The 24,278-nt window shown below is 40.1% G+C and overlaps 1 protein-coding gene across 3 annotated transcripts in view; it reads right to left on the bottom strand.

The window, feature by feature from the left end:
- Positions 1–23,731, bottom strand: part of AKAP7 (A-kinase anchoring protein 7) — a 148,402-nt gene extending 124,671 nt beyond the window's left edge. For all 3 annotated transcript variants that reach the window (XM_075203078.1, XM_075203079.1, XM_075203080.1), the window contains exons 1-7: positions 23,538–23,731; positions 19,766–19,921; positions 14,270–14,400; positions 12,971–13,107; positions 10,538–10,698; positions 8,403–8,515; positions 5,694–5,841 (exon numbers count right to left, since the gene is read on the bottom strand). In XM_075203078.1, the coding sequence (XP_075059179.1) occupies positions 5,694–5,841; positions 8,403–8,515; positions 10,538–10,698; positions 12,971–13,107; positions 14,270–14,400; positions 19,766–19,921; positions 23,538–23,613 (922 nt within the window). In that variant the 5' untranslated portion in view covers positions 23,614–23,731. The remainder of the gene's footprint in view (positions 1–5,693; positions 5,842–8,402; positions 8,516–10,537; positions 10,699–12,970; positions 13,108–14,269; positions 14,401–19,765; positions 19,922–23,537) is intronic.
- Positions 23,732–24,278: the final 547 nt, after the last annotated feature.

The raw sequence follows: 24,278 nt of genomic DNA, 5'->3' as shown, positions 1-24,278 counted from the left end.
ACAAGTGCAACTTTCTTTCCTTTTCATCAACAGGTTGTGTACAAAAGTATGACTACCCGATTAATGTGGATTGTAGATACTACTTTGAGCAAAAGCATTGGATTGGCTCTAAATATCACTTTATCTGCATATACACTATATGGACAAAAGTAATTGGACGCTTGACCATTACACCAACAGGGACTGTAGTGACATTGTATTCAAATATATATATACTTTAATATGGAGTTGGTCACCCTTTTACAGTGATAACAGCTTCCGCTCTTCTTGGAAGGCTTTCCACAAGATATTGGAGTGTTTCTGTGAGAATTTGTGCCCGTTCATTCTGTAGAGCATTTATGAGGTCAGGCATTGATGTTGGATAAGAAGGCCTGGCTCGCAATCTCTATTCCAGTTCATCCCATGTGTTCGATGGGGTTGAGGTAAAGGCTCTGTACGGGCCAGTCAAATTCTTCCACTCAAACCATATCTTTGTAGTCCTTCCTTTGTGCACTGGAACACAGTCATGTTGGAATAGAAAAGGGCCTTCCCCAAACTGTTGCCACAAAGTTGGAAGCATAGCATTGACCAAAATGACTTGGTATGCTGAAGCATTAAGATTGCCCTTCACTGAAGATAAGGGGCCTAGCCCAAACCCTGAAGAACAGCCCCATACCATTATCCCTCCTCCACCAAACTTCACAGTTGGCATAATGCAGTCAGGCATGCAACGTTCTCCCAGCATCCGCCAAATCTAGGCTCGCCCATCTGACTACCAAACAAAGAAACGTGATTCGTCACTCCACTGAACATGTTTCACTGCTCCACAGTCCAGTGTTAGTGTGCTTTACACCACTCCATTCGACACTCAGTATTGGTCTTGGTGATGTGAGGCTTGCATGAAGCTGCTTGGCCATGGAAACCCATTCCATTAAGCTCCCGCCACACAGTTTTTATGCTTACATTAATGCCAGTGGAAGTTCAAAACTCTTCAGCTATGAATTCAGCAAATAGTTGACAACTTTTACACACCATGCACCTTAGCAGTTGTTGACCCCACTCTGTGATTTTACGTGGTCGTTTGCTTCATGGCAGAGTTGCTGTTGTTCCTAAATGCTTCCACTTTCTAATAATATCACTTACAACTGACCGTGGAATATCCAGCAGGGATGAATTTTCCTGAACCGTCTTATTGCAAAAGTGGCATCCTATCACAGTACCACAGTTAAAGTCACTGAGCTCTTCAGAACGATCCATTTTGTATCACAAATGTTTCCAAATGGAGACTGCACGGTGCTAGGTGCTTCATTTAATACACCTCTGGCAACGGGTCTGATTTTCACACCTCAATTCAATAATTAACAGGTGTATCCAAATACTTTTTCCATATAGTGTATATTCAGAAATAGCTCCTTGCACCATAATGCTTATAATTCTCCAACCCTGGGGGAACAAGTAACCGCCACTAGGAACATCACCTTTAGTGTCATCCATCTTGAAGAAACCTCTTGTAGTGGTTCAAAAGGTTCAGATATTACAGTGTTGAGAACTAAATTGAGGTCCCATGGAGTCACAATGGACCTGATAGTGGAATATATCCTCTTCACTGCTTGGACGAATTGAATAATCAATTCCTCTGAAGCTAATTTGGCATTAAAAAAAAAAAAATGCAGTGCTGATAGTTGTACCTTGAGTGTAGATAAGTCAAGGCCCTTGCTGAATCCGTCCTGCAGGAAGTCAAGTATCTGTGGAACAGTTACTGCAGTTGAATTGAATTTTGACCCATACAACTTCTTGCAAACTATGTAATTATTGAAGAGATCTTTTTTTATTGAGCTGATTAATCTTCACACTCAATCTTCATGCCATTAAATCTAGTTGCTCTGGATTTGAATGAAGAATTGAGCCTTGGTGCAGGAGATCTAGCTAAAGAGGCCAGTTGCTTTTGGAGAATATCCCAGGCTACAGGAAAGCATGGCTGATGTGGCCAAACGATAGGATTGCTATAACTTTTGCCATCTTTTTTCTATCAACACTTCCTGATGCAGAGTCCACTCCCCTGCATGAACAGATTTTCAAGTGAGGTAATCAGCTATTAAGTTCTGTTTGCTTCCTACATGCAACGCTGAGACGGACCTCTGATATTTCTCTGCCCAAGATATTATTGCTACTTCCAACATGCCAAATCGCATTTCACACTGCTCTCATTTGTAAGACATTTGTTTAAAAAAATTTCATTTCATGACCATGCCACTTGTCCATTTTGTCCAGAAGGTGTGCTCCTCAGCCTGCCATACTGGAATTCACTCCGGCTCTAAGAGTGACATTCCTCTTGCCTTTAATTTTGGACTTGTCACCAGCTGAGAGCATCCTTTGTGGTTCTTGACAATCTGATGATATGATTCAGATAAATTTCTTAATGATCCGACTGGGTCAGTAGTTTCAGCTGGAGATTCTGCATGTACTACCTTGTCCAGGGTATGGCCCCTATGTTGGAGGAAGTCCCTTCCTTACTGGTACTTTGTGATAAATCTGTGATGTGCCAGGGACTTCATCTTGATGCACATTTCTTCTGACAGAGATAGCGTGTTTTGTATGGTAGTTATCTGGACCCCCAGAAACTTTATTTGTTGTGATGGGACAAGATTGCTTTTTATCCAGTTCACAATCCAGCCATATTATTGCATCAAGGTTATCACTTGAGCTGTCCTGTCCTGCATTTGACATTGTGCTCTGAATTTCCCACCACAAGGATATCATCCAAATAGGGCCATATCATGAACCCATGCTTCCTTAATTTCGCCACCAGTGTAACTAGCACTCTGGTTAAAGTTCTCTGTGATGTTGCCAGGTCGAAGGGCAGGTAAGTGAAATGAAAGTATTGCCCATGACCCAGAGCCTGAGGAATTTTCTGTGATGGACTTCAACAGGGATATGAAAATATGTGACCTGAAGGTGTATGATTGTGAGAAAATCTCTTTTTCTTATGGCTATCAAAATAGAATTCACAGACTCCATCCAAAAGTGTTTGGAACAGAAAGCCTGCCGAGTCTCTTCAAGTTCAGAACAGGTAGTCAACCTAGTCCTCGGTCTACACCACAAATGCGTCACTGGGACATACAAAGCACGTAAACCCTATAAAATAACAAACACTACCTAACATACATAGGTAGAGACTGAAAAAGATGTAGAGGAGGAGTGGGATTATAAATGTTCTGAGGGAATTTTTTGTTATAAACTAAAAAGGAACCTACCCATTGTAGTGTCTGCCATGGAGAATTGATAAAGTACAAGTTTCTCTGTTTCTGCATCTCTGTAAATTTCTATAGATACCGTATTTCCCCATGTATAAGACGCACCTTTTTCCCCCAAATTTTGGGTCTAAAAAAAAGGTGCGTCTTATACACTGCAAGCGCTACTTACCTCAATGAAGAAGTCGGCACCTGGTGTGAGAGAGGAGTCCCCGCTAATCGGAACAGCATGTGCCCGCTGGCTGTGTTGAACAGCTTGTCCCTGCTGGCTGTGTTGAACAGCGTGTCCCCGCTGGCTGTGTTGAACAGCGTGTCCCCGCTGGCTGTGTTGAACAGCGTGTCCCCGCTGGCTGTGTTGAACAGCTTGTCCCCGCTGGCTGTGTTGAACAGCGTGTCCCCGCTGGCTGTGTTGAACAGCTTGTCCCCGCTGGCTGTGTTGAACAGCTTGTCCCCGCTGGCTGTGTTGAACAGCTTGTCCCCGCTGGCTGTGTTGAACAGCTTGTCCCCGCTGGCTGTGTTGAACAGCTTGTCCCCGCTGGCTGAATGGAACAGCTTGTCCCTGCTGTCTGTGTTGAACAGCGTGTCCCCGCTGGCTGAATGGAGCAGCTTGTCCCCGCTGGCTGTGTTGAACAGCTTGTCCCCGCTGGCTGAATGGAACGGCGTGTCCCCGCTGGCTGAATGGAACGGCGTGTCCCCGCTGGCTGAATGGAACAGCGTGTCCCTGCTGGCTGAATGGAACAGCGTGTCCCCGCTGATTGGCAAAAGGACCTTAAAGTCCTTCTGGCGCCTCCCACAGTCTCGGAGCTGTGAGTCTTTATGTACCGTAATACATCTTTTTTTTAATTTTGGGCCCCAAAATTAAGGTGCGTCTTATACATGGGTGCATCTTATACTTGGGGAAATACGGTATATTTAGAATGCTGAATGAAAGCTGTCATTAAGCATATAATTTGACAGTAGATAAGAACTACTTGACCCATCTAGTCTGTCCACTAATCTCAAAAACTATTTGATCAGTGTTCTCCCCCAGCATCTATTTCCCGGCTCCACCCGGCTGCTTTTACTTGCCACCTGGCTCTTGGAGCCCAACAGAGTCCTATTATGATAGAATAAACCATTATTTGTCCGATTATAACAGGCACTATGTAAACACTACAGCCAGCTGTGTGTTTTAGACCACTGAGTGACCAGTCCAGGCAGGTGCGGGCTAGACCACTGAGTGACCAGTCCAGGCATGTGTGGGCAATAACCTTCAACATTTTAGTTATTGTTGCAAAGTTTTACAAGTGCTCCCACCGGCTGTTGCTTAATGCCACCCGAGTGGCAGAAGTCTCTGGTATTTGATATATATTCAACTGTTTAGTTGTTAATCAACTCCAATTATGATATGAAAGGAATGTATGTATGTATGAATCTGTTTTCCCTAAAAAGATATGTTTATCCCAAGCATGTTTAAATTGCTCTACTGTATTAGTCTCTACCACCTTAAAATGGGAGGCTATTCCACTTATCCACTGCCCTTATTGTGAAGTAATTTTTCCTCAAATTTCCTCTAAACCTACTTCCTTTAAGTGGAGCCATATTCTCACCCATATTTACGTCAGATATTCTGTCACCATTTGAAAGCATTAAGTCTAATATTGTGTCTTTGTGAGTGAGTTTCCTCACCAATTGCTTGAGGAATGCTCCCTACGGGGAATTCAGAATGTCCCTACTTCTAGTGGAACTTGCAAAAGACCCCTCCCAGTTCACATCACGTAGATTAAAGTCTCCCTTGATTATCACCTCTCCTTTTAATGCATTTTTAGTGATGTCCCGCAATAGGTTTAGTTCCTCTACCTGACCTATAGATCACCCCAGTACCAATAATAGCCTTCTCCCCTGTTTCTATGGTCACCCAAAGGGCCTCAGTTTTTTTTTCAATTCTTTACATTAAAGTAGTATTTATACTTTTTCACATACATTGCTATACCTTATCTGATTCTTCCCACTCTGTCCTTCCTAAAAAATAAATATAGAACTGTGCTCAGATGTGTAACAACCAATTTCCAAATTATTGTCCATTGACTCAGGAAATAAGAAATGCAAAGGGACAATGCATTCCTCATACAATTAGAAAAACCTGAAATGGCTTTCTTGCAAGTTCCTGAAACTTTTAGAGTGTTGCGGCTTCTGCTGCTTAGATCCCTACCATAACAGAGATCAATACTAATCTTCAGTGAGTGTTTTGAAGAATGTATGTGTGCTTAGATGGCATGACTTTATTTCGATGATTGCTAACCTGCTTGGGTCTAGCATGTTTTAGATATGGGGGTGCCCTTGTTTTATTCAGCAATAAAAGCCACATATATTTTCTTGCAAACCGTTCCTTTGATTAGATTTTTTATTTTACTGTGAACAGCTAATAAAAAGTGAACTCATGAAAACAATCACAAAGCATGGTTAATAAAGGCTTCCACTTACCAAAAAAGATGGATGCTTCTGTATGATAGTAACCATTTGGTTGTTTTTTCTTTAACATTGAACAAAGATCTAGTTGCAGCAATGTATCCTCTCCAAAATAATGATCCTGGAAATTCTTGTACAGACTTATGTCGATCTTTTTAATTCCCTATACAGTACAGGAAATGCCAAGTTACATCAGTATGGACTTAACTTTTAGCAAGATATAATGTGCCCCAATTTGCCAATACACCATGTTAATCTACATGCAAATTACTGCTAAATAAGTTAATGTTAAAAGTGAAACAGAAAATGTTAAAATATACATAAAACAGCATCCCATTAATATTATAAGCGGTATGTGTGTGTGATTGTTTTTTACCTAACTATGCAGCACAACAGATTCCAGTGATCTTTGGATGCCAGAGCATGCCGACGCTTTTAGTTCTAAAAGTGCCAGTACGGTCTGGCAGCCATGGAAATGATGGCACTTGTAGAACTACAAGTGCCAACATACCCAAGCAGTTTATGGATGGTAGGGTTTCCATAATTGAATATTGTTGGAACCAGTAGTGCCACATATTAAAATACTATCTATATGCTTCATACCATAACTACCCACAGGGTGTTAGCATGAGCTCAAGTGGACCTGGTTTTTCCTAAGGGGAGGTGTCACAATTTTGCAGGCCCAATAGTCCTAAGGATTTCAATTGAAAAAGGCTGGGGCTCAGTCCAACTATGACTTTGACTACACTATGAATTTCCCTGGTATAGTGCAACCAGCCAAGACTGTCATAGTGTAGTGCTTGTTGAGGCTTTTGATAGGTGTTGTTCATTAACACGCATTAGCGGTAACCAGTCCAGGCTATGAGCACTGGTGTTTAGTTTCACTTTTGAGGGGCTGGATTGTTTTTTTGCAAAGATCGGCGGTGCTGATGATCATCAACAGCACAGATGTTTACACCAGGGGTTAAGCACCAGCAAAAGATGCATCTGCAAACAGACGTATCTGGAGATGTGGCCTACTCAGCAAAGGCCACATTTCCAGGGAGCGAGCCACATTTACTCATGCATGCCCTTACAGTACTGCACTTGCACGCCCCCATTCTGTCTCTCTGGGTGTAAGAGACCACAAGTGCAACTTATGTCTAACCTTGCAATCCACATTATTTCACACAGCATGCTTAGTAAAACAGGTAGAATGTTGTAATTGAAAGTTGAACATACACCCAGTGTGTCTTATTTTGATGTCAGGATGTTGGAGGGATATGAAGAGGGAGCAATAAGAGCTTAGGGATTTCAATGTGGGTAATAGAGAGTGTGAGTTCCCCGATATCTTTTTGAAAAGTGCATAATTTAGGACATTCCCACCAGATCTGGAAGAAGCCTGGGAGAGAGCAGACTCTTAGAATTTTATTTGAAGTTTCGCATAGGTTTCGTGAAGAAGGATGGAACCATAATACCAGCATTATAGAAGTATACACGTATTTTCTTTCATTTTAACTCAGACGGAGCAGCTGCTTATACTGTCCCATTCATCCTCTTACTGTGTTATTGCGCACAACTTAAATTCATGACGGTCTTTTGTCAGACAGTCTTGCATTTTGTGTTCTGTATCTATTATGGAAATGAGCACCCTACAGAATGCACACAAAAGGCTCAGGGTTTTCAATGAAGTTATGCGTCATGCTGTGTTTCAATAAGTGAAAAAAATGTTGATGTAGACATTGGTAGAAGATTTTTGCTGGGAGTTATAAGGGTAATGTTTAGCCCTGTTCACCCTGCCAGCTGACTGGTCTGCCTGTAGGTCAGCCCTGGCCTTCCAGAGAACCTCGAAGATTAAATAAATCACTTATGCATATAGGGGGTGAAAGCACACAAAATATATGCAACAGTACCAGAGTGGTCACTACACTGCGAACTACACACTCCTAAACCTCACCAGCATCATTAAGTCTACCCAAGTGGTAAGGACTGAGCTCAATGTCTTTCTGCTTTTGACAGGTCCACAAAGAAAGCACAGTACACAGAGGCTTCATGCACGATTCGGGACCAGTCTGATAGGGGCAGGGACTTCAGCACTGTCCTAAAGGGCGTCCTCTCCGTGTCTTCGTCTGTGTTTTTTCAAACTTCCCTTTCCCAAGGTGTGTGTCTTCAGATAAGCATGCCCATAATCCACTCCTGGAATTAGGTCTCCATTTACCAGGGGCTCTTTGTGGACCTCCCCCAGGCCTCAGCACAATGGCAGGCACTCTGTAGAGTGTGGCTCCAGCATGTCTGCTAAAGCAACATGTGATTCATTGGGACGCCTGCTGACCCCATATAGGCACAATGACCAGTTGGCATAATACACAACTAGCAGTGCACAAACAAAATACATAAAAGTAGCAGTGTGTGCAACCCCACCTGACAATATATGTACAATTTATATAAAATATATACATACATGGTTAACAAAGCACAATCCAAGCAATGTAAAACACAGTTTGGATGAGAAGGGGTTTTTAGCTGGCTAAACTCCTGGTTTCAATGTCCTGACACCTTCTTCTAAACATGAAAATGAATAACTGCTGCACATTATAAATTAAGTCTATTGTATTTTTGTTGTCTATCTTTCTGTAGTTCAATGAAAGTCTATATACCGCTCAATATTTCCGTTGTTTTCCAGAAATGCCAGTGTCAATGCATTATGTTACATAGATTATTCTGGAACATGTGAAAGGAGCTTACCTGCTTACGCAGCTTTGGTGCTTTCGATAGCTTCATCAGGGTCAAATGGGGTAAAAAATCTTTACACCCAACTATAGAAATGCCTTTTTCATTAAATATCTTTCCTGTGGTCTCTGAGGAACAGAAATCCAAAAATTGTAAAAAAAAAAGAAAAGGTTTTTGAGGACCTTCTGAATACATTTTTCAGTTTAATTCAGTAACATGCAACAATTACACTGACAAATATTTTGATTTAATTAATTCTAAACCTTTCATTTAACAATAGATTTCAACATGTTAGCTGCTTCATAACACTTAGGTAACAAGTGATTATACCAATGTTACCCTTTCATATCCAATGCTATGATATGAAAGGTGACAGTTCTTAGCCCTATATGGTGGAAAACTGGGGAAAAAAATCATACTGTGTGGTAAGAGGTGTGTATAGCCAGTGCATAGTCATGCATAACACACTGTAGGGTACATTGAAGAAAATTCATATTTACAATGTGTGATATGGGAACAGCATATCTAGAATATTAAGCATAGCGCAGTGAATGCTAAAAATAAATATTTAGCATGCCCTTTATGGCAAAAATGTAAATACTCTCCAATTATCACTACATGGAGCCCAAAGGGCACCATAACATACTCACCATACAAATTCCTGTGCCCAGAATAACATATGCATACACACCAATGAGCATAGCAAAGCTGCCTCATGCCCACCCCAAACCCATGTACACAATACACAACATCATGGCAACCATGATGTCATGGTCACTGTACAATGCTCTGTGACTAGCAAAACAGTTTCATGTCCTTGAGCCTGAAATCCAGCATAAACATCCTGGTGACCAGCATGACTTCTGCACAGTCCCATTGTCACCATACTTAGCCCTGTGTCTAGCCTTACAGGATCATGTCCACTTTGCATATCGCTGCCCCAGCCTCATAACCCCTAGTCTTATATCTACCATTCATATTCATTTGCCTAGTCTTGTGTCCACAACAGACAATCAGATTATAATATAACTGCCCCATCCCCCGACCCTGCTTACCTGATTTTTTTTAACTCTGTATGAGGGGGTTACATCATGACTACTAGCAACGATACTGCCCAATAATATGGAGAGTTAATGAAATAAAAGCTCTGTTATTTCATCCAATAAAATCAAGGGGCTTCCGTCCATGAACTCACAGGCAGTATCAGTCCATGAAATCATCTTGATTTCGTAAATTGAAACCACTGCTCCTTCCCCAAGCAACGCAGCAGTTTCAAATTGAAACTGTTGCTTCTTGTATTAAAGCAACACAGTCACAGAAGGCAGCATGCTAGACCGCAGGTTGGACAGAGTTGATCCATTATTAATATACCTGAAATGTAATAAGTGAACCATTGCTGTCCAGCCAAACAGCAACTGCTCTAAAAAGGAGTAACTTCATGTCTGGTTACGGCTCATTCCACGTGACGCATATGCTGTATTAGCACAGAGATACACAAATATATCACAATTAGCTATTTACCTGTGCATACTGCACTTCTGCCTCCTCTCTCAGCTACTTTCACCACTTCAGGATTCACTATTATGCTCATACACACTATAACCATCATCGACCCCAAACAGTTATGCCATGAGCAAAACCAGAATGAATTTGCTAGTATTGATATAAAACAATATGCACACTGCTGTAATATCTGTATAAACTGTGAGTAATGTGGAAGAATAAAGACCGTCATGAGTTAAAGTGGTTTCAGATACGATATGTTACAGTTTTGGAGAGATGTTTGTCATTTCACTATTTCAAATTATAAATACCAGGTCTCCCTTACCTGGAAGATGAGTGTTCTGTAACTTGCATGAATCACTTGGCTCTACGCTTGTTTAAATAGTTTCCGAGTGAATCATTCTCCCTTTATAAAGTAACTAATTCTCACTTTATAGAACTGCAGATCTTGATTTCTTTACACATTAGTGAATCTCTTTAAGTAGCACTTGTGAAGAATAAGAAATAATACTCTCCTTAAGGATATTGGAGGTCAACTTAGAGTCTCAATAAAAGTGACCAGCCTTTGCATAGTCAATGAACTCTCAATACTTATCTCTACTATCAAACCAATTAGAGTAGTTTGACAACATGGAGGGAATTCTCACCAGTTATTTGTTTCAGTGTAGTTATAGAAGTATTATCGGTCATCTTTCCATACACAACTTCATTCTTAAAATTAGCCGTTCCACAAAAAGATAGAACCAAAACTTTATCCTGAAGGATTTCTTCAATTGGTCTTTTGCTCTCCAAAAGTGCACTTATTGCTCTAGCAAATGAAAAAGAAAAGAAATGCAATGTAAAATATACCCATCGCAACAACAAAAACACAGATAAATATGGAAACATGCCCTAAAATATATTCCTCTACTTTTTCTTTTTATTTGGGCACAAAACTTTGGCTTACTACTGGTCCAATACATTTATATGATCCAAAAACAAAGCTCTACATTTTATTTTTTAGTGTCAAGTTCCATTATAACCAATAGTTGTCAACATTTTAAAACAATTTACAAGGCACTTTGGTGAAAAAGGGAGGGAAGGACACAGCTTGGTGCAACTAAGAGGGGCAGGGCACCAGGTAATTGACCTTTGTCTGCCCACCTGAAATTATACCCGATATAGAGAAACATTTGACACCTAGGGGCATATTCAATAGTCCGCGGTTTCCGCCGCGGAAAAACTATTACCAGTATTACGGTAATAGTAAGCTGGATTTCAGCTCGCAGTTCCCTGAGCCGCGAGCTAAAATCCAGCGAGAAAAGTACCATAATATTTACGCCCACTATTACCGTAATGACGGTAATAGTGCGCGGGGCACGTTACTTTTGGCTGTAACGCCAACAATTGAATATGCCCCCTAATCTTTATGCATCAGCTTGAAATAAACCCATCTCTGCTCTGTGCTGTCAACTCTATGCTTTCCCGTTGCCTCATGAAATGGCCCCAGTCACGTGTAGTCCTGTTCCCACTTACTTCATATGAGAAGAAAGGTCACTACCTACAACAATAAAATGGACTGTGCTCCTATGAGCATTCAGATGATCGAGTTGGCAACAGGTGGTTCCATCACCGTACATTTTAATAGGGGGAACTCAAGGAGAAGCAGGAGATTAAGGGGTAAATGTATCAATGTCCGGATTCTTCAACTCCGGCGTGTTCAGCGTCTTCGGCGATTAAATTTAAAGTGGTGCTGCATTGTAAAGGGAAGTTTCCTTTTACAATGCAGCGCCGCTTTAAATTTAATCGCCGAAGACGCTGAACACGCCGGAGTTGAAGAATCCGGACATTGATACATTTACCCCTAAGAGTGATAACAAAATGTTTTTTTAAAATCTAGTCACACACAGATTAAAAACATCTTCTCATAAATCAAACAGCAATTTGCTTTACCTCTCGTCATTATCAGGTACTATATCACATGCTATTTTCCAGACTACTTTAATTCAATTGTGGGAGTTAGGTCATAAATCATTTGTTGATCAGATCATGTGAGCTATTTGAAGACCTTTTATGAGAATGTTCTAAGAAACTTATAAAATTAATAAGCTAAAAGCTCCAAGTAAAGAAAGTTGATTATTTAATGAATCATAAATACCACAGAAAAAAACAACCAGTAATATAGAGATAAATTATGTTATGCGCTTTCAGATTACAATTTCATACATTAAATAGACTTTCCACTTTAAATATGAGGAAACAGACTATAGTGGTTTCACCAAACAGCAGCCAGCTTTATTCACATCCGCTGCACTGAAGAGACAAAAGCAGCGGTCCTGGCTATATGTCAGTGCAAGGACCCTCGCAAACACAACAAACAGTAGGGATTCTAGGGGGGACATTAACCAAAGTCCCTATTGTAGGAAAGGAGTGATTTGAGCACAATACAAATTAAAGCAAAATAATCCCTTTAATGTAATTTGATAAATGATAGAAGGAAGTTTCCCAATTGAAGTGACCCAGTCAACACTGTTGGTATAAAAATTAGAATACCATAAACATCTTGCATAAAACATTCAGAAAAACAAACAAGCAGTGTTAGTCAAAATTGTACCTAATATTTTAAGGCATAGAAAGTTAAACTTACAAAAAAACAGTTACTGGTGGGCACAGAACTGTTTTTCACTAAAAATACAAGTAGCTGTGAAACTGCTATATCTATAGATTCAATGTATATTAATAAATAGCAACAATACTAGATCACGGCTGGCCAAATAGCAGTCCACAAGCTAAATTAGGATCTCACATGATTTTTTTGAATTCACAGTTTCCTCTAAGAACTTCACTACTTTTATTTAATGACTTCTTTTTCCATTGGCTTAGTATGTGATTACATATATCTGGCCCATGTCATGATAATGCAACATAGAAGATCATAACAATGAACAGTACCCCAACCATTACCTAAAGTAAGAAGAATGTGCAATAATGTTTGCAACACTCAATAAGGCACCTAACTTACTGTTGCTTTTGTCTTGCAATTTAACTTTCTCAAAAAACATTGGAGTACAGAACACTGTCCCTCTAAGCCTGGTACTTACAGAGCAACTTCCTCTTCATTGGCTAAATGCATCACAAAGAGTGTAAGATGGAATGAGCCCTTTGGAATCATAGCTCTGGCAAGTCTTTCATCTTTCTGTAACACTGAATCTTGAATAGTCTGGATGTCATCAAGAATCTGTCAATGTCAGGAAAAAAAACCATTTCAATTAAATACAGTAAGTAAATAATCAGAGAAAAAAAATCAAATTCTGTACAGTAATAACACTGTTTTATTCTTTATTTTTTGCATCACTGCCTAGAAAAATAATTAAATAGAACAGAAAAATTAAATGTCGACACACACATTATAAATTTGGTTCAACCCTAAATCTAAACCTGTATGTGCTAAACTGAGAAGGGTTTTTCTCACAAATAAATTCAGCAGTATTGCAACCAAGTGCCAAATAAACTGATCAAACATAAATCTACTGACTTCATTAAAAAAATGCAGTACATGTCTAGACTATAACTTTGAATTCTTTTTTTTTCTTTTTACAATTGCATGGATCATGTACACAAAACGTTACATCATATGTGGTATATATTTGTATATGTTTCACAGGTAAGTTGTAAATATTTACTTTGTATACTATATATACTCACGTTTAATATAGTGCAAGAAAAAAAAGGAGAGAATTGGCTGCACTAAGTGCACCTAAAATGAATGTATATCAAATTGTATAAAAACTTGTGCAGAAGCCAGCATGTAAAAACAGCAAACATTTATTTATTTATAATCCCATATGACCATAGCTTAAAATAAAATGCTCTCAAACAGGTTAAATGTTAAGCTATATAGATAAGTGCAACTATACACGTACGTACGTACGTACGTACGTACGTACGTACGTACGTACGTACATACATTAATTTGAGTTGCACTTATTGCAGCCAACTCTCTCTATTTCTCTTGCACTAGATGTAAACAAGAGACTACAATATCTCCTATTTGGCCAGCAGCTCTTCGTACTTCATATATTTGTATACTGTTAATTACAGTGAATTGTACCACATCGCTTAGCGCCAGAATTTTTTGTTCTGTTTTTTTACTCATGTTTAATACACTGAACATGTGTGATTAAAGTAAGGATCAATTTCTTGCACAATTTGCATGGATAGAAACAGCATTTACTTTACTACCAAAATCATAGTTTTATATAATCATTAAATTGATGCTACATTTGCTGTAGTTAATAAATGTGCCATGAAAAAAGATGTACTGTCACATTAACAATAAATAAAGAGCTGAATTCAAGTCACTTATATTCACAGTTTGCAGAATGACATTGAACAGTTACCTTAGAATTTGTAATGGGCAGGGATACAAAATAATTGGCCCTCTTTTGCTTTTTACTTTTATCATTATCTTCACTTTGTAACATATGTATTTTCCTTTTCTTTTTCACTTTTGTGTCCTCTGTTCTTGGGACTGAAAGAAATAATACCAATACATTATATGTGACAGGTTCTGTAAATTAGGTCCCAAAATACATTGAGTGGGCAAAAGAAATATTTACATCTATCTATATAGTGCCAACAAATTCTGCAGCGCTGTAAGATAAATGACATAAGCTGGTCTTGCCATGATAACAATATAGTAATATACACTGAAAAGGAAGATTACAATTGAAGGTACATGACGGAATGAAAATTGAGGGACAGATGAGGAGATAATTTAAAATGCCAACACTTCTTTCTTAATATGAGAGTGGTCCATGCATTTTTGAATTGAGAGAGAACAGAAGCTAGAAGTAGAGAGGATGGGGGGACAAAATGTAGTGAGCAGGCAGTTAAAAAGATGGGAGGAAAAAAAAGGCAAAGACATCTATGGCCAAAGCAAGAAAGGATGCACTGGGTATTTTATAAAGATTGGAGGATTGTGATATCAGGAGATTTCAACACATAAGGCTTGTGGGACTTGTGCATGTGACGTCAATGGAGAGAGGGCAGGTTCCTCTTCACTGTCTGAAGCTCAGGAGATTGTAGAGATTCTCAGTAACACAACAGGGTAGGAGGCCTATATAGATATGAATCTACAGCTGAATAGTACACCTTAAAGTCTCTCAGAATAGGCATGGTTCTTTTGCAGTCTAGATACTATGGAAAATAAGAAGAGAAATTGTTACAGAAACCATGTGCCGTGCCAGGAAAAAGGTGAATGACTGTGATATGCAAATAAAGTCTCAGAGTGTGAAGTGAAATACAATAAGATGATGGTGGCATGCCTACCACAAATGCCAGTCTGTTGCCAGATATGTATGGCCCGAAGTTTAAGCTACCATAGGATAACAAAAAGTAAATAGAGAAAGTGAGCCAAGTTTCCATGAGTGCCAGCAAGTTTAGAGCGTTTACTAAACAGCTTATTGTGATAAATTTATCAGCACCAGAAATGGATTAACCTCTATCACCAGTAGTTTTCCAATTGGTTTTGCTATTATATAGCATTATTATTATAGTCAAGGCCAAAAGTTTTGAGAATGACACAAGTATTGGTTTTCACAAACTTTGCTGCTTCAGTGTTTTTAAACCAAGCATTTCATAAGTGTGAAAGGCTTTGATTGACAATTACATTAAGTTTATGCAAAGAGTCCATATTTGCAGTGTTGACCCTTCCTCTTGAAGATCTCTGCAATTCGACCTGGCACGATATCAATCAACTTCTGGGCCACATACTGACTGATGGCCGCCAATTCTTACCTAATTAATGCTTTTGAGTTTGTCAGAATGTGTGGGTTTTTATTTGTCCACACGCCTCTTCAGGATTGGCCACAAGTTCTCAATGGGATTAAGGTCTGGGGAGTATCCTGGCTATGGACCCAAAATTTAGATGTTTTCACCTCCGGGCCACTTAATTATCAAATTTGCCTTATGGCAAGGTGCTCCATCATGCTGGAAAAGGCATTGTTCGTCACCAAACTGTTCTTGGACGGTTGGGAGAAGTTGCTATTGGAGGATGTTTTGGTACCATTCTTTATTCATGGCTGTTCTTAGGAAAAATTGTGAGTGAACCCTCTCTCTTGGCTGAGAAGCAACCCTACACATGAATGGTCTCAGGATACTTTACTGTAGGCATGACACAGGACTGATGGTAGCGCTCACCTTTCCTTCTCCGGACAAGCGTTTTTTCAGATGCCCCAAACAATCTGAAAGGGGATTCATCAGAGAAAATTACTTTACCCCAGTCCTCAACAGTCCAATCCCTGTACCTTTTGCAGAATATCAGTCTGTCCCTGATGTTTTTCCTAGAGAGAAGTGGTTTCTTTGCTGGCCTTCTTGACACCAGGCCATCCTCCAAAAGTCTTTGCAAAACTGTACGTGCAGATGCACTCACACCTGCCTGCTGCCATTTCTGAGCAAGCTCTGCAATGGTGGTGCCCCAATCCCGCAGCTGAATCAACTTTAGGAGACGGTCCTGGCACTTGCTGGACATTCTTTGGCGTCCTGAAGCTTTCCTCACAACTATTGAACCTCTCTCCTTGAAGTTCTTGATGATCCGATAAATGGTTGATTTAGGTGAAATCTTACTAGCAGCAAGCCCTTTTTTGTGCAAAGCAATGATGACTGCACTTTTTTTCCTTGCAGCTAACCATGCTTAACAGAGGAAGAACAGTGATTTCAAGCACCACCCTCCTTTTAAAGCTTCCAGTCTGTTATTCTAACTCATTAAGCATGACAAGAGTGATCTCCAGCCTTGTCCTCGTCAACACTCTCATCTGTGTTAACAAGAGAATCACTGACCTGATGTCAGCTGGTCCTTTTGTGCAGTGGAGATGTTGTTTCTGAGATAAAGTTCATTGCCATGGCAAAGAGGGACTTTGAAATTTACTGCAATTCATCTTATCACTCTTCATGACGTTCTGGAGTATATGCAAATTGCCATCATAAAAACTGAGGCAGCAAACTTTGTGAAGAATAATATTTGTGTGATTCTCAAAACTTTTGGCCATGACTGTATTATTGTTCTATCTTTTCTGGTTATAAGAGGGGGCGCTCTTGGAATATTTGCTCTAGGACAATTTATTGAAAGATGAAAGCACTCTGTTTTAACTTTAAACTTTCTGATCTTTTAGTTGTAAAGCACATATCCTGTAAGAAGGTAAGCACACTAAACATGTATTTCAGAAAGGTTCATTAGCAGAGGGCAAGCAATGCTGGCTGAAACGTAATGCTGATAAAATTCAAAGATTCTGGTGGAGCAGAATAGGAGTAATGAGAAAAAAAAGGAGAACCACAATGAGAAAAAATATCCACCGCTGCTAGAAGCAAGAGTAAAAATAGATGACTGTCTCATTTAAAGAATATATAATGCTGTTGGGTAAATGTTAGGTCTGAATGAAGGTTTACTGTTTCTTGAAGAGAAAAATTGGGGAGAGGAGATACAAACTTATTTTGATGAGTTTGTCAATTACACATCAGGAGAAAAATTAGGATATTTTAAATTACCTACATTTTGAGCCATTACTTATAGCTACCCTCCCAGAATGTCTGGGAGATTCACAAAACCTTGAAAGTTCTCCCAGGCTCCCGGGAGAGCAGAGCAACCTCCTGCACTCTGCCCACTTCCTTAGCAGTGGCGGATCCAGGGGGGGGGGGGGGGGGCGATTGGGGCAATCGCCCCCCCTTAGCAGGGACTTGCTGCCGACGGCTGCACAGTATGTGCAGGTCCGTTCGGTAGTGACAGTGTGCTGCCCGGCTGCTCTGATTGTGTTCTAAACACAATCAGAGCAGCCGGGCAGCACACTGTCACTGCCGAGCGGACCTGCACATAGTGTGCAGCCGCCGGCAGCCTTAGATGTCAGAAAGGGGGCGGGGCCTAAATCGCCCCCGCTAAATTGCCCCGGGTATAACAATTTTCTAGATCCGCCCCTGTTCCTTAGTGAAGTGGGTGGGGGCGAGGCTAATCGCGTCTTCATGGCCCTGCCGCCTGCTATAATTGGAACAATATAGAAAAGCGCAAATCTCCTATAGCAAGTAAATCATAGCATCACAGATTTATCAATCCACGTAAAATAAATGCAAAAGATATATACACAATAATCAGAAAAATGTAAAAATACTTAAAAACAACTAAAAAAGTCCAATTTATTCCCATTAGGAACCCAATGTGCTATTCAATAGTATCATTGTATCTTCAATGAACTAGTAGAACATAGACATCTTGCAAGTTGTAACAATCCTTTAAATAATTATTTCACGTTCAGGATTCGAACTTTCAACCTTTAGGTCTCTAAATCTTTCACTAGTCCACTACGTTGTTATGAAATCAAATGCAGATCAAAAGGATTGAGAGGAGTATTCCAAACTAGCGATGTTAACAATGGGATCCACTTTGTGATTCCACTTTAAATGGAAACTAAAGTTAGTAAAGCAGAACTCAGCTGCTCCGTGACTTAGGTAGAGGTATGTATATAGAGCTTCGCACAGCTCTGTCAGCGATTGTGCTCTTCGTCGGCTACAGAAACCTCCGTTCAACTCTTGATAATTTGCACACAGTCTACAAAACACAACAGTATATTTACTCGCAGTAGATTTCTGTACCCAAGAGGAAAAAAGATAAAGTACTGGAACCGCTCCTTCAGTTTTTGGTGTTTCTCCTCATGAAATCCACAATCTAAACTGCACATTGGTCCTAATGGCAGACAATCTTTACTGTGAGTAAATATACTGTTGTACTTTGGAGACTGTGTGCAAATTATCAAGATTGAACGGAGGTGTCTGAAGTCGACAGAGAGCACAACCGCCGACACAGCTGTGTCAAGCTGTATATACATACCTCTCCCTATGTCACGGAGCAGCTGAGATCTGCTTTACTAACTTTAGTTCCCGTTTAAAGTGGAATCGCAAAGTGGTTGAAAGTTCGAATCCTGAACGTGAACTATTTGTTAGGATTGTTACAACTTACAAGATGACTATGTTCTACTAGTGCACTGTAGATTCAATGATATTATTGAATAGCACATTGTGTTCCTAATTGGAATAAATTGGACTTTTTTATTTGTTTTTAAATATATTTAATTATTTTTGATTATTGTGTATATATATTTGCATGTATTTTCTATTAATTAAATTGCTACATGTGGATTGATAAATGTGTGGTGGTATGATTTACTTGCTATAGGAGATTTGCGCTTTTCTTAACTGCCTATATTGTTCCAATTTCTTCAGGGATTGTCACACAACAAATCCCCAGAAAAGCTGCAGTCACCAGTACCAAGTTTATTCTAAAGTGGCTTTTTTAATAATTTATTTTGTTTTGAGAATTCATTTGATTTATTAACAATCTCGTATTGAAGTCTCACTGAAGCGCCCATTTTTTATCCTTTTTGGATAAATATATATTTCCTGCCGTGATAGCCTGTAATTGGTATATTTTGACAGAAGGCCGGAGGCAGGATGGAGTGATTCGCGTGGCCAAACCCCAGGACACAGTGGCTTTGGAGATCTCCTGGAGGGGAAATCTCCAAAGGTGGCAAGTATGACTTAAAGTCACATACAAAACTGAAAATGGTATCATGCTATTAAGTGGTCCCAGACGTCAAACAAATTCACAACCCTAGGTTAGACTGAAAGGAGCCCATTAAGGAAATACTTAACAGCTTTATTTTTACACTGACATTAAAAGTTGATCTAGGACATGCTCTACCCCAATTATAAATCTGTCCTCACATTTTAAATTTACCTCCCCCTCCAATACAACAGGGTTTTGCCAAGGTCCAAAGTTACTCAATTTTTTTGCTTTACTTCCCTTAATGAATCAGGCCCAACATGTGTACTTGTAAATGACTCATACTTACTTTCAAACACAGCACTAATATCCACATTTGTAAAAGGCAGTTCTGTTAGCAGATTTTTCACTGATGCCAATCCTTTATTGTGGGGATTCTGTTTCCCTTTTCTGATTTTCCTTTTTTTCTTCTTCTGGTTTTTCTCTGCTTGTACATTTTCTAAAGCTTTAAGAAAGTAAATTAATGAGCAAGTCAAGCCACTTGACACAGGAACTACACAATACCAAGCTGAATAGTTTACATGAAATAACTGGGATGTTCATATTTAACTATATGAATCCACTATGCTCTCCTTCACCTGTCTGCAGCAGGTTGTCATGCATACACAGGGTAAGCAAGTGTCAGGCATAACATCATTACGTCCCAACACTGTCAGTGAGGAGCGACGCGGAGAGGAGACGCACACTGAGAAAAGAAGAAGAGAAGAAGAAAAGACTGAGGAGAAGAAGACAGGAGAGGAAAAGAATAGAAGGTCATAGATAAATAAGTAAAGAGAAGCAATGTGATGCAGGGGACAGATATGGAGGGCGCACCATGTGATGAAGGGGGCAGTAATGAAGGGGGGAACAATGGGATGAAGGAGGGGGGTAGTGGTGATGAAGGTGATAGCAATGTGATGAAAGGGACAGCAATGTAGGGTGCACAATGTGATGAAGGGAATAGCAATGGAGGGCGCACAATGTGATAAAGGAGGGGGGGGGAGTGATAATGGAGAGGGTACAATGTGATGACGAGGGAGCACAGTGAAGCAGAGGGCACAGTGGGATAAGGTGGGGGCACAGTGTGAAGCAGGGGCAGAGCGGGATAAGGATGGGACACGATTAAGGAGGGGGACAGTGATGATGAAGGGGCACAGTGTGATAAGGGTACACAGAGTGACGTCGAAGGGGACACAGTGTGATGTTGAAAGGGCACAGCGTGATGAGTGTGATGTTGAAGGGGCACAGTAGTAGGATCATAAGGAGACACAGTGTGATGTTGAAGGGGCACAGCGTGATGAGTGTGGTAAGGGTGCAGGGTGTTATGTTGAAAGGGGTTCCAGTGTGATGATTGAGAGGGCACAGTGTGATAGAGGGGACAAAAAGTGTGATGAAAGAGAGGGCACAACCAAACTAATTTGACAAAAATTTTAAGTTTTTATTACAAAGAATACATATTCTTCATTTATATTATTCATATAGCAAAGTTTATTATATGATTTGTTTTAAAAGAAAAAGCAGTATTGAATGAACAAATAATGTATAAAAGAGGTGGGTGCATAACTCCACCCACTTTCCTGTTAAGGTCCACACCTTTTGCGGCACGCCAAAATCGGGACAGTTGTCCAGTATGGCCATGTTACAAGGGAGGTGCTTCTATAATACAGCAGACAGAAGGTGACTGAAAGCTTGGCAAAATACATTGTGTGGATTAGTGGATACATACTCAGAGCCAGAAGAAGTATCATCTCAGCTTTTTGACCTGTATCATACCCAGGGGGGGGCTATATGCCCCCCGGGTCGGACAAAAAAATGCAGTGTGTGTGAGGGGCCAGCACATGAATGTAGTGTGTGTGAGGGGCCAGCATATGAATGTAGTGTGTTTGTGAGGGGCCAGCATATGAATGTAGTGTGTGTGAGGGGCCAGCATATTAATCTAGAGTGCGTGAGGGGTCAGCATATTAATGCAGTATGTGTGAGGGGCCTGCATATCAAAGTAGTGTGTGTGAGGTGGCCAGCAAATTAATTTAGTGTGTCTGAGGTGGCCAGTAAAGGAATTTAGTATGTGTGAGGGGGCCAGTAAAGGAATTTAGTGTGTGTTAGGGAGGCGGGTCTTAATATAATGTGGGAGGTAGGCTATTAATTTAATTGTGGAGTGCAGATGGGGGCTAATTATTGGGTGCTATTTTATATGTGTGGTGATGGTGGGACAATTTAATTTAATAGTGGGGTCCATGAATTTATGATGGAGTAATTGGACCTTTAATTTAATGCTGGGGTGGTTTGGGAGCTATTTATTGAATGTGGGCTATTTGGGGAAAATTAGGTCTATATATTAAATGTGATTATGTATTATTTAATGTCTGTGATTGTTGTGGGAAATAAATATATGTGTTAAATGTAAATGCTATTTAAATAATTGCTGTGGCTGTTTGAAGGGAGGGAAATAGGTTTATTTATTAAATGTGTATGCTATTAATTTAATGTTGGGGCTAGTTGAAAGGAAATAGATCTATTTATCAAATGTGAATACAATTATTTTAATGTTGGGGCTGGAGGGAGGCATAATTATAAATCTTGGGTGCTATTTTAATTTAACATCGAGGCAGGTTGGAGTTCTCTAAATTTCAAGTACCCATTTTTTCCAAATAGAGCCCCCAACATTCCAGGATCCAGAAAAGCAGTAACTGATCTAAAAAGACACAAGCAACCACATGTGGTGAAAGTGACAAGAACAGATAGGAGAGAGCAAGACAGTCTACCACCTGTTCAGAATCTGTTGGAGCAGTCCCGAATTTGGGTGACTGTCTCGCATAGTCAGGATTTGGTCTGACTGGAAGGACAGTTGGGAGGTATGTCTTGCTTCACACTGTACTACTCATGGCAGAACTGTGTACAACTAACTGTAGTGCACACAGTATTGCCTGTGTATTTGTCTAAAATGATAACCATGTTACACCATTGGGACTCCCCTGTCTAAAGTACCCTCTGGCCCCCCAGCTCTGGGCCAAGGTGTCAGATTGCCACCTAGTACTCTGCTCATCCTATCAGTAGCAACCCTCATATTATTTGTTTTAGGATAAGCCTAAAAAAAATAATAACCTTATTAGTATATAGTGCGACGCAAAAAACAAAACATCACTGGGTGTATTTACTAAACTGCAGGTTTGAAAAAGTGGAGATATTGCCTATAGCAACCAATCAGATTCTAGTTTTCATTTTGTAGAATGTATTTAGTACATGCTACAAAATGACAGCTAGAATCTGATTGGTTGTTAAAGGCAACATCTCCACTTTTTCAAACTCGCAGTTTAATAAACATACCCCCAGGTTTTAAAAGCTAAAGAGTTTTTAGCATTTTGATTAATCAGTCCCAATGTTTAGTACTGTAATAGACCACTATTATATAATCTATTGCTATATGATTTATATCCCCATTATAATCAGCCTGGTATGTGTAAAAATAAATAAAAAAAAATAAAGTCCTGTAGGGAGAAGGAACATATAAAATAAAATGCAATATGAAGTGAGGTTTGTTTTCTGCTGCATTATTTGTTCCCATTATTTAAGATTTATCAGTTATAATAATAAAGTATCGCTGGCTTAAGCAACACTACAACAGCCTTTTTTATATTTATAAATATATATTGTACCGAAAATCCAATTTGAGGGTGAGCCACTACTTATGGACCAGTGCAATGTGCTTGCCTGCCAGCTTAAAGTCTGCTGGCCAGCTCCTGATCATACCCCATTAGGACACGGTCCTAAAGATGTGGAGGGAGGTTTAGCAGTCTGTAGTGAAGTGACTCGGTAACAATTTTCTTAAAATATGGTTTGCAATATACTGGGGATGCCAGAATTGGAATACCATTTATTTTCCAACTGCTGCAACCTACAGTAGGCTGAATTAAAGACCAGTAATTACACTAACATCCAAAAAATAAAGAGTTTATAAATAAAGAGGTGCAAAGGCTTCTGGGGACCACTAATGTGTAGATATTATGGAGCTGGCATGTTACGTTGTGGTGCACGTTAGACTCTATATAAAATAAAAGACGTCACACTCTGGTATAGGCTCACACCTGTGTGTTCCCGTTGTGCTGAGCTCTCTGTTTCTCCCCACAGCGGGGGCGGGGCGGGACCAGCCATTCGCCGCATGGGAGGAGGAGCCTGGATGAGAATACGATGATTGAGAGCGGAGCCTTGAATGATGTCACCGGGAGTCCAGCGGGAAGCGGCGTGTGACCTAATGAGAAGAAAGGAGCGCACGGCGCGATCCCCATGTGTAGAACATGGGTAGGTACGGAGCGCTTTGACGGACAAACTTACTCCAGCTACGTAGCTACAAAGCCGGAAATATTGTCCCCTCTGGTGCTTCCTGTATTTTCTATAAAGCTGTCTCTGTAGCAGCTATTTACTTATATTTACTTCATGTTTTAGGCGCGGAAAAGGTATTCCAGTTTGCAGCGATTAACTGCTAAGTATATGTAAAATCATTATTCGATAAAGGACCAGCTTGTTAATCTAAAACTACAGACATTTGTCATACGTCTCATAATCTGCGATACTCTCGGGACAATTGTCAGTGTTATCAGTGCAGAGCAGGCATTACAGATCGTGGTTTTGCCAAGACCCAAATTATTGAGCGGTGTAAAATTACGGAACCAGAACAGTATAGATCCGTAGCTGATCACAGCGCCCCCTGCCTGTGTTCCCGGAGAAGGCTCGTTTGCTCACGTGTATCGAGGAATTTGATGGCTGGGTTACACGAGCTCATACCAGGAAATACACAAGTTGTGGAGAGGGAGGGTTCATATTTTACT

The sequence above is a fragment of the Mixophyes fleayi genome, chromosome 3 (assembly GCF_038048845.1).
Source record: "Mixophyes fleayi isolate aMixFle1 chromosome 3, aMixFle1.hap1, whole genome shotgun sequence".
Taxonomy (NCBI): Eukaryota; Metazoa; Chordata; class Amphibia; order Anura; family Limnodynastidae; genus Mixophyes; species Mixophyes fleayi.
This window is presented reverse-complemented; position numbering and strand designations above follow the sequence as displayed.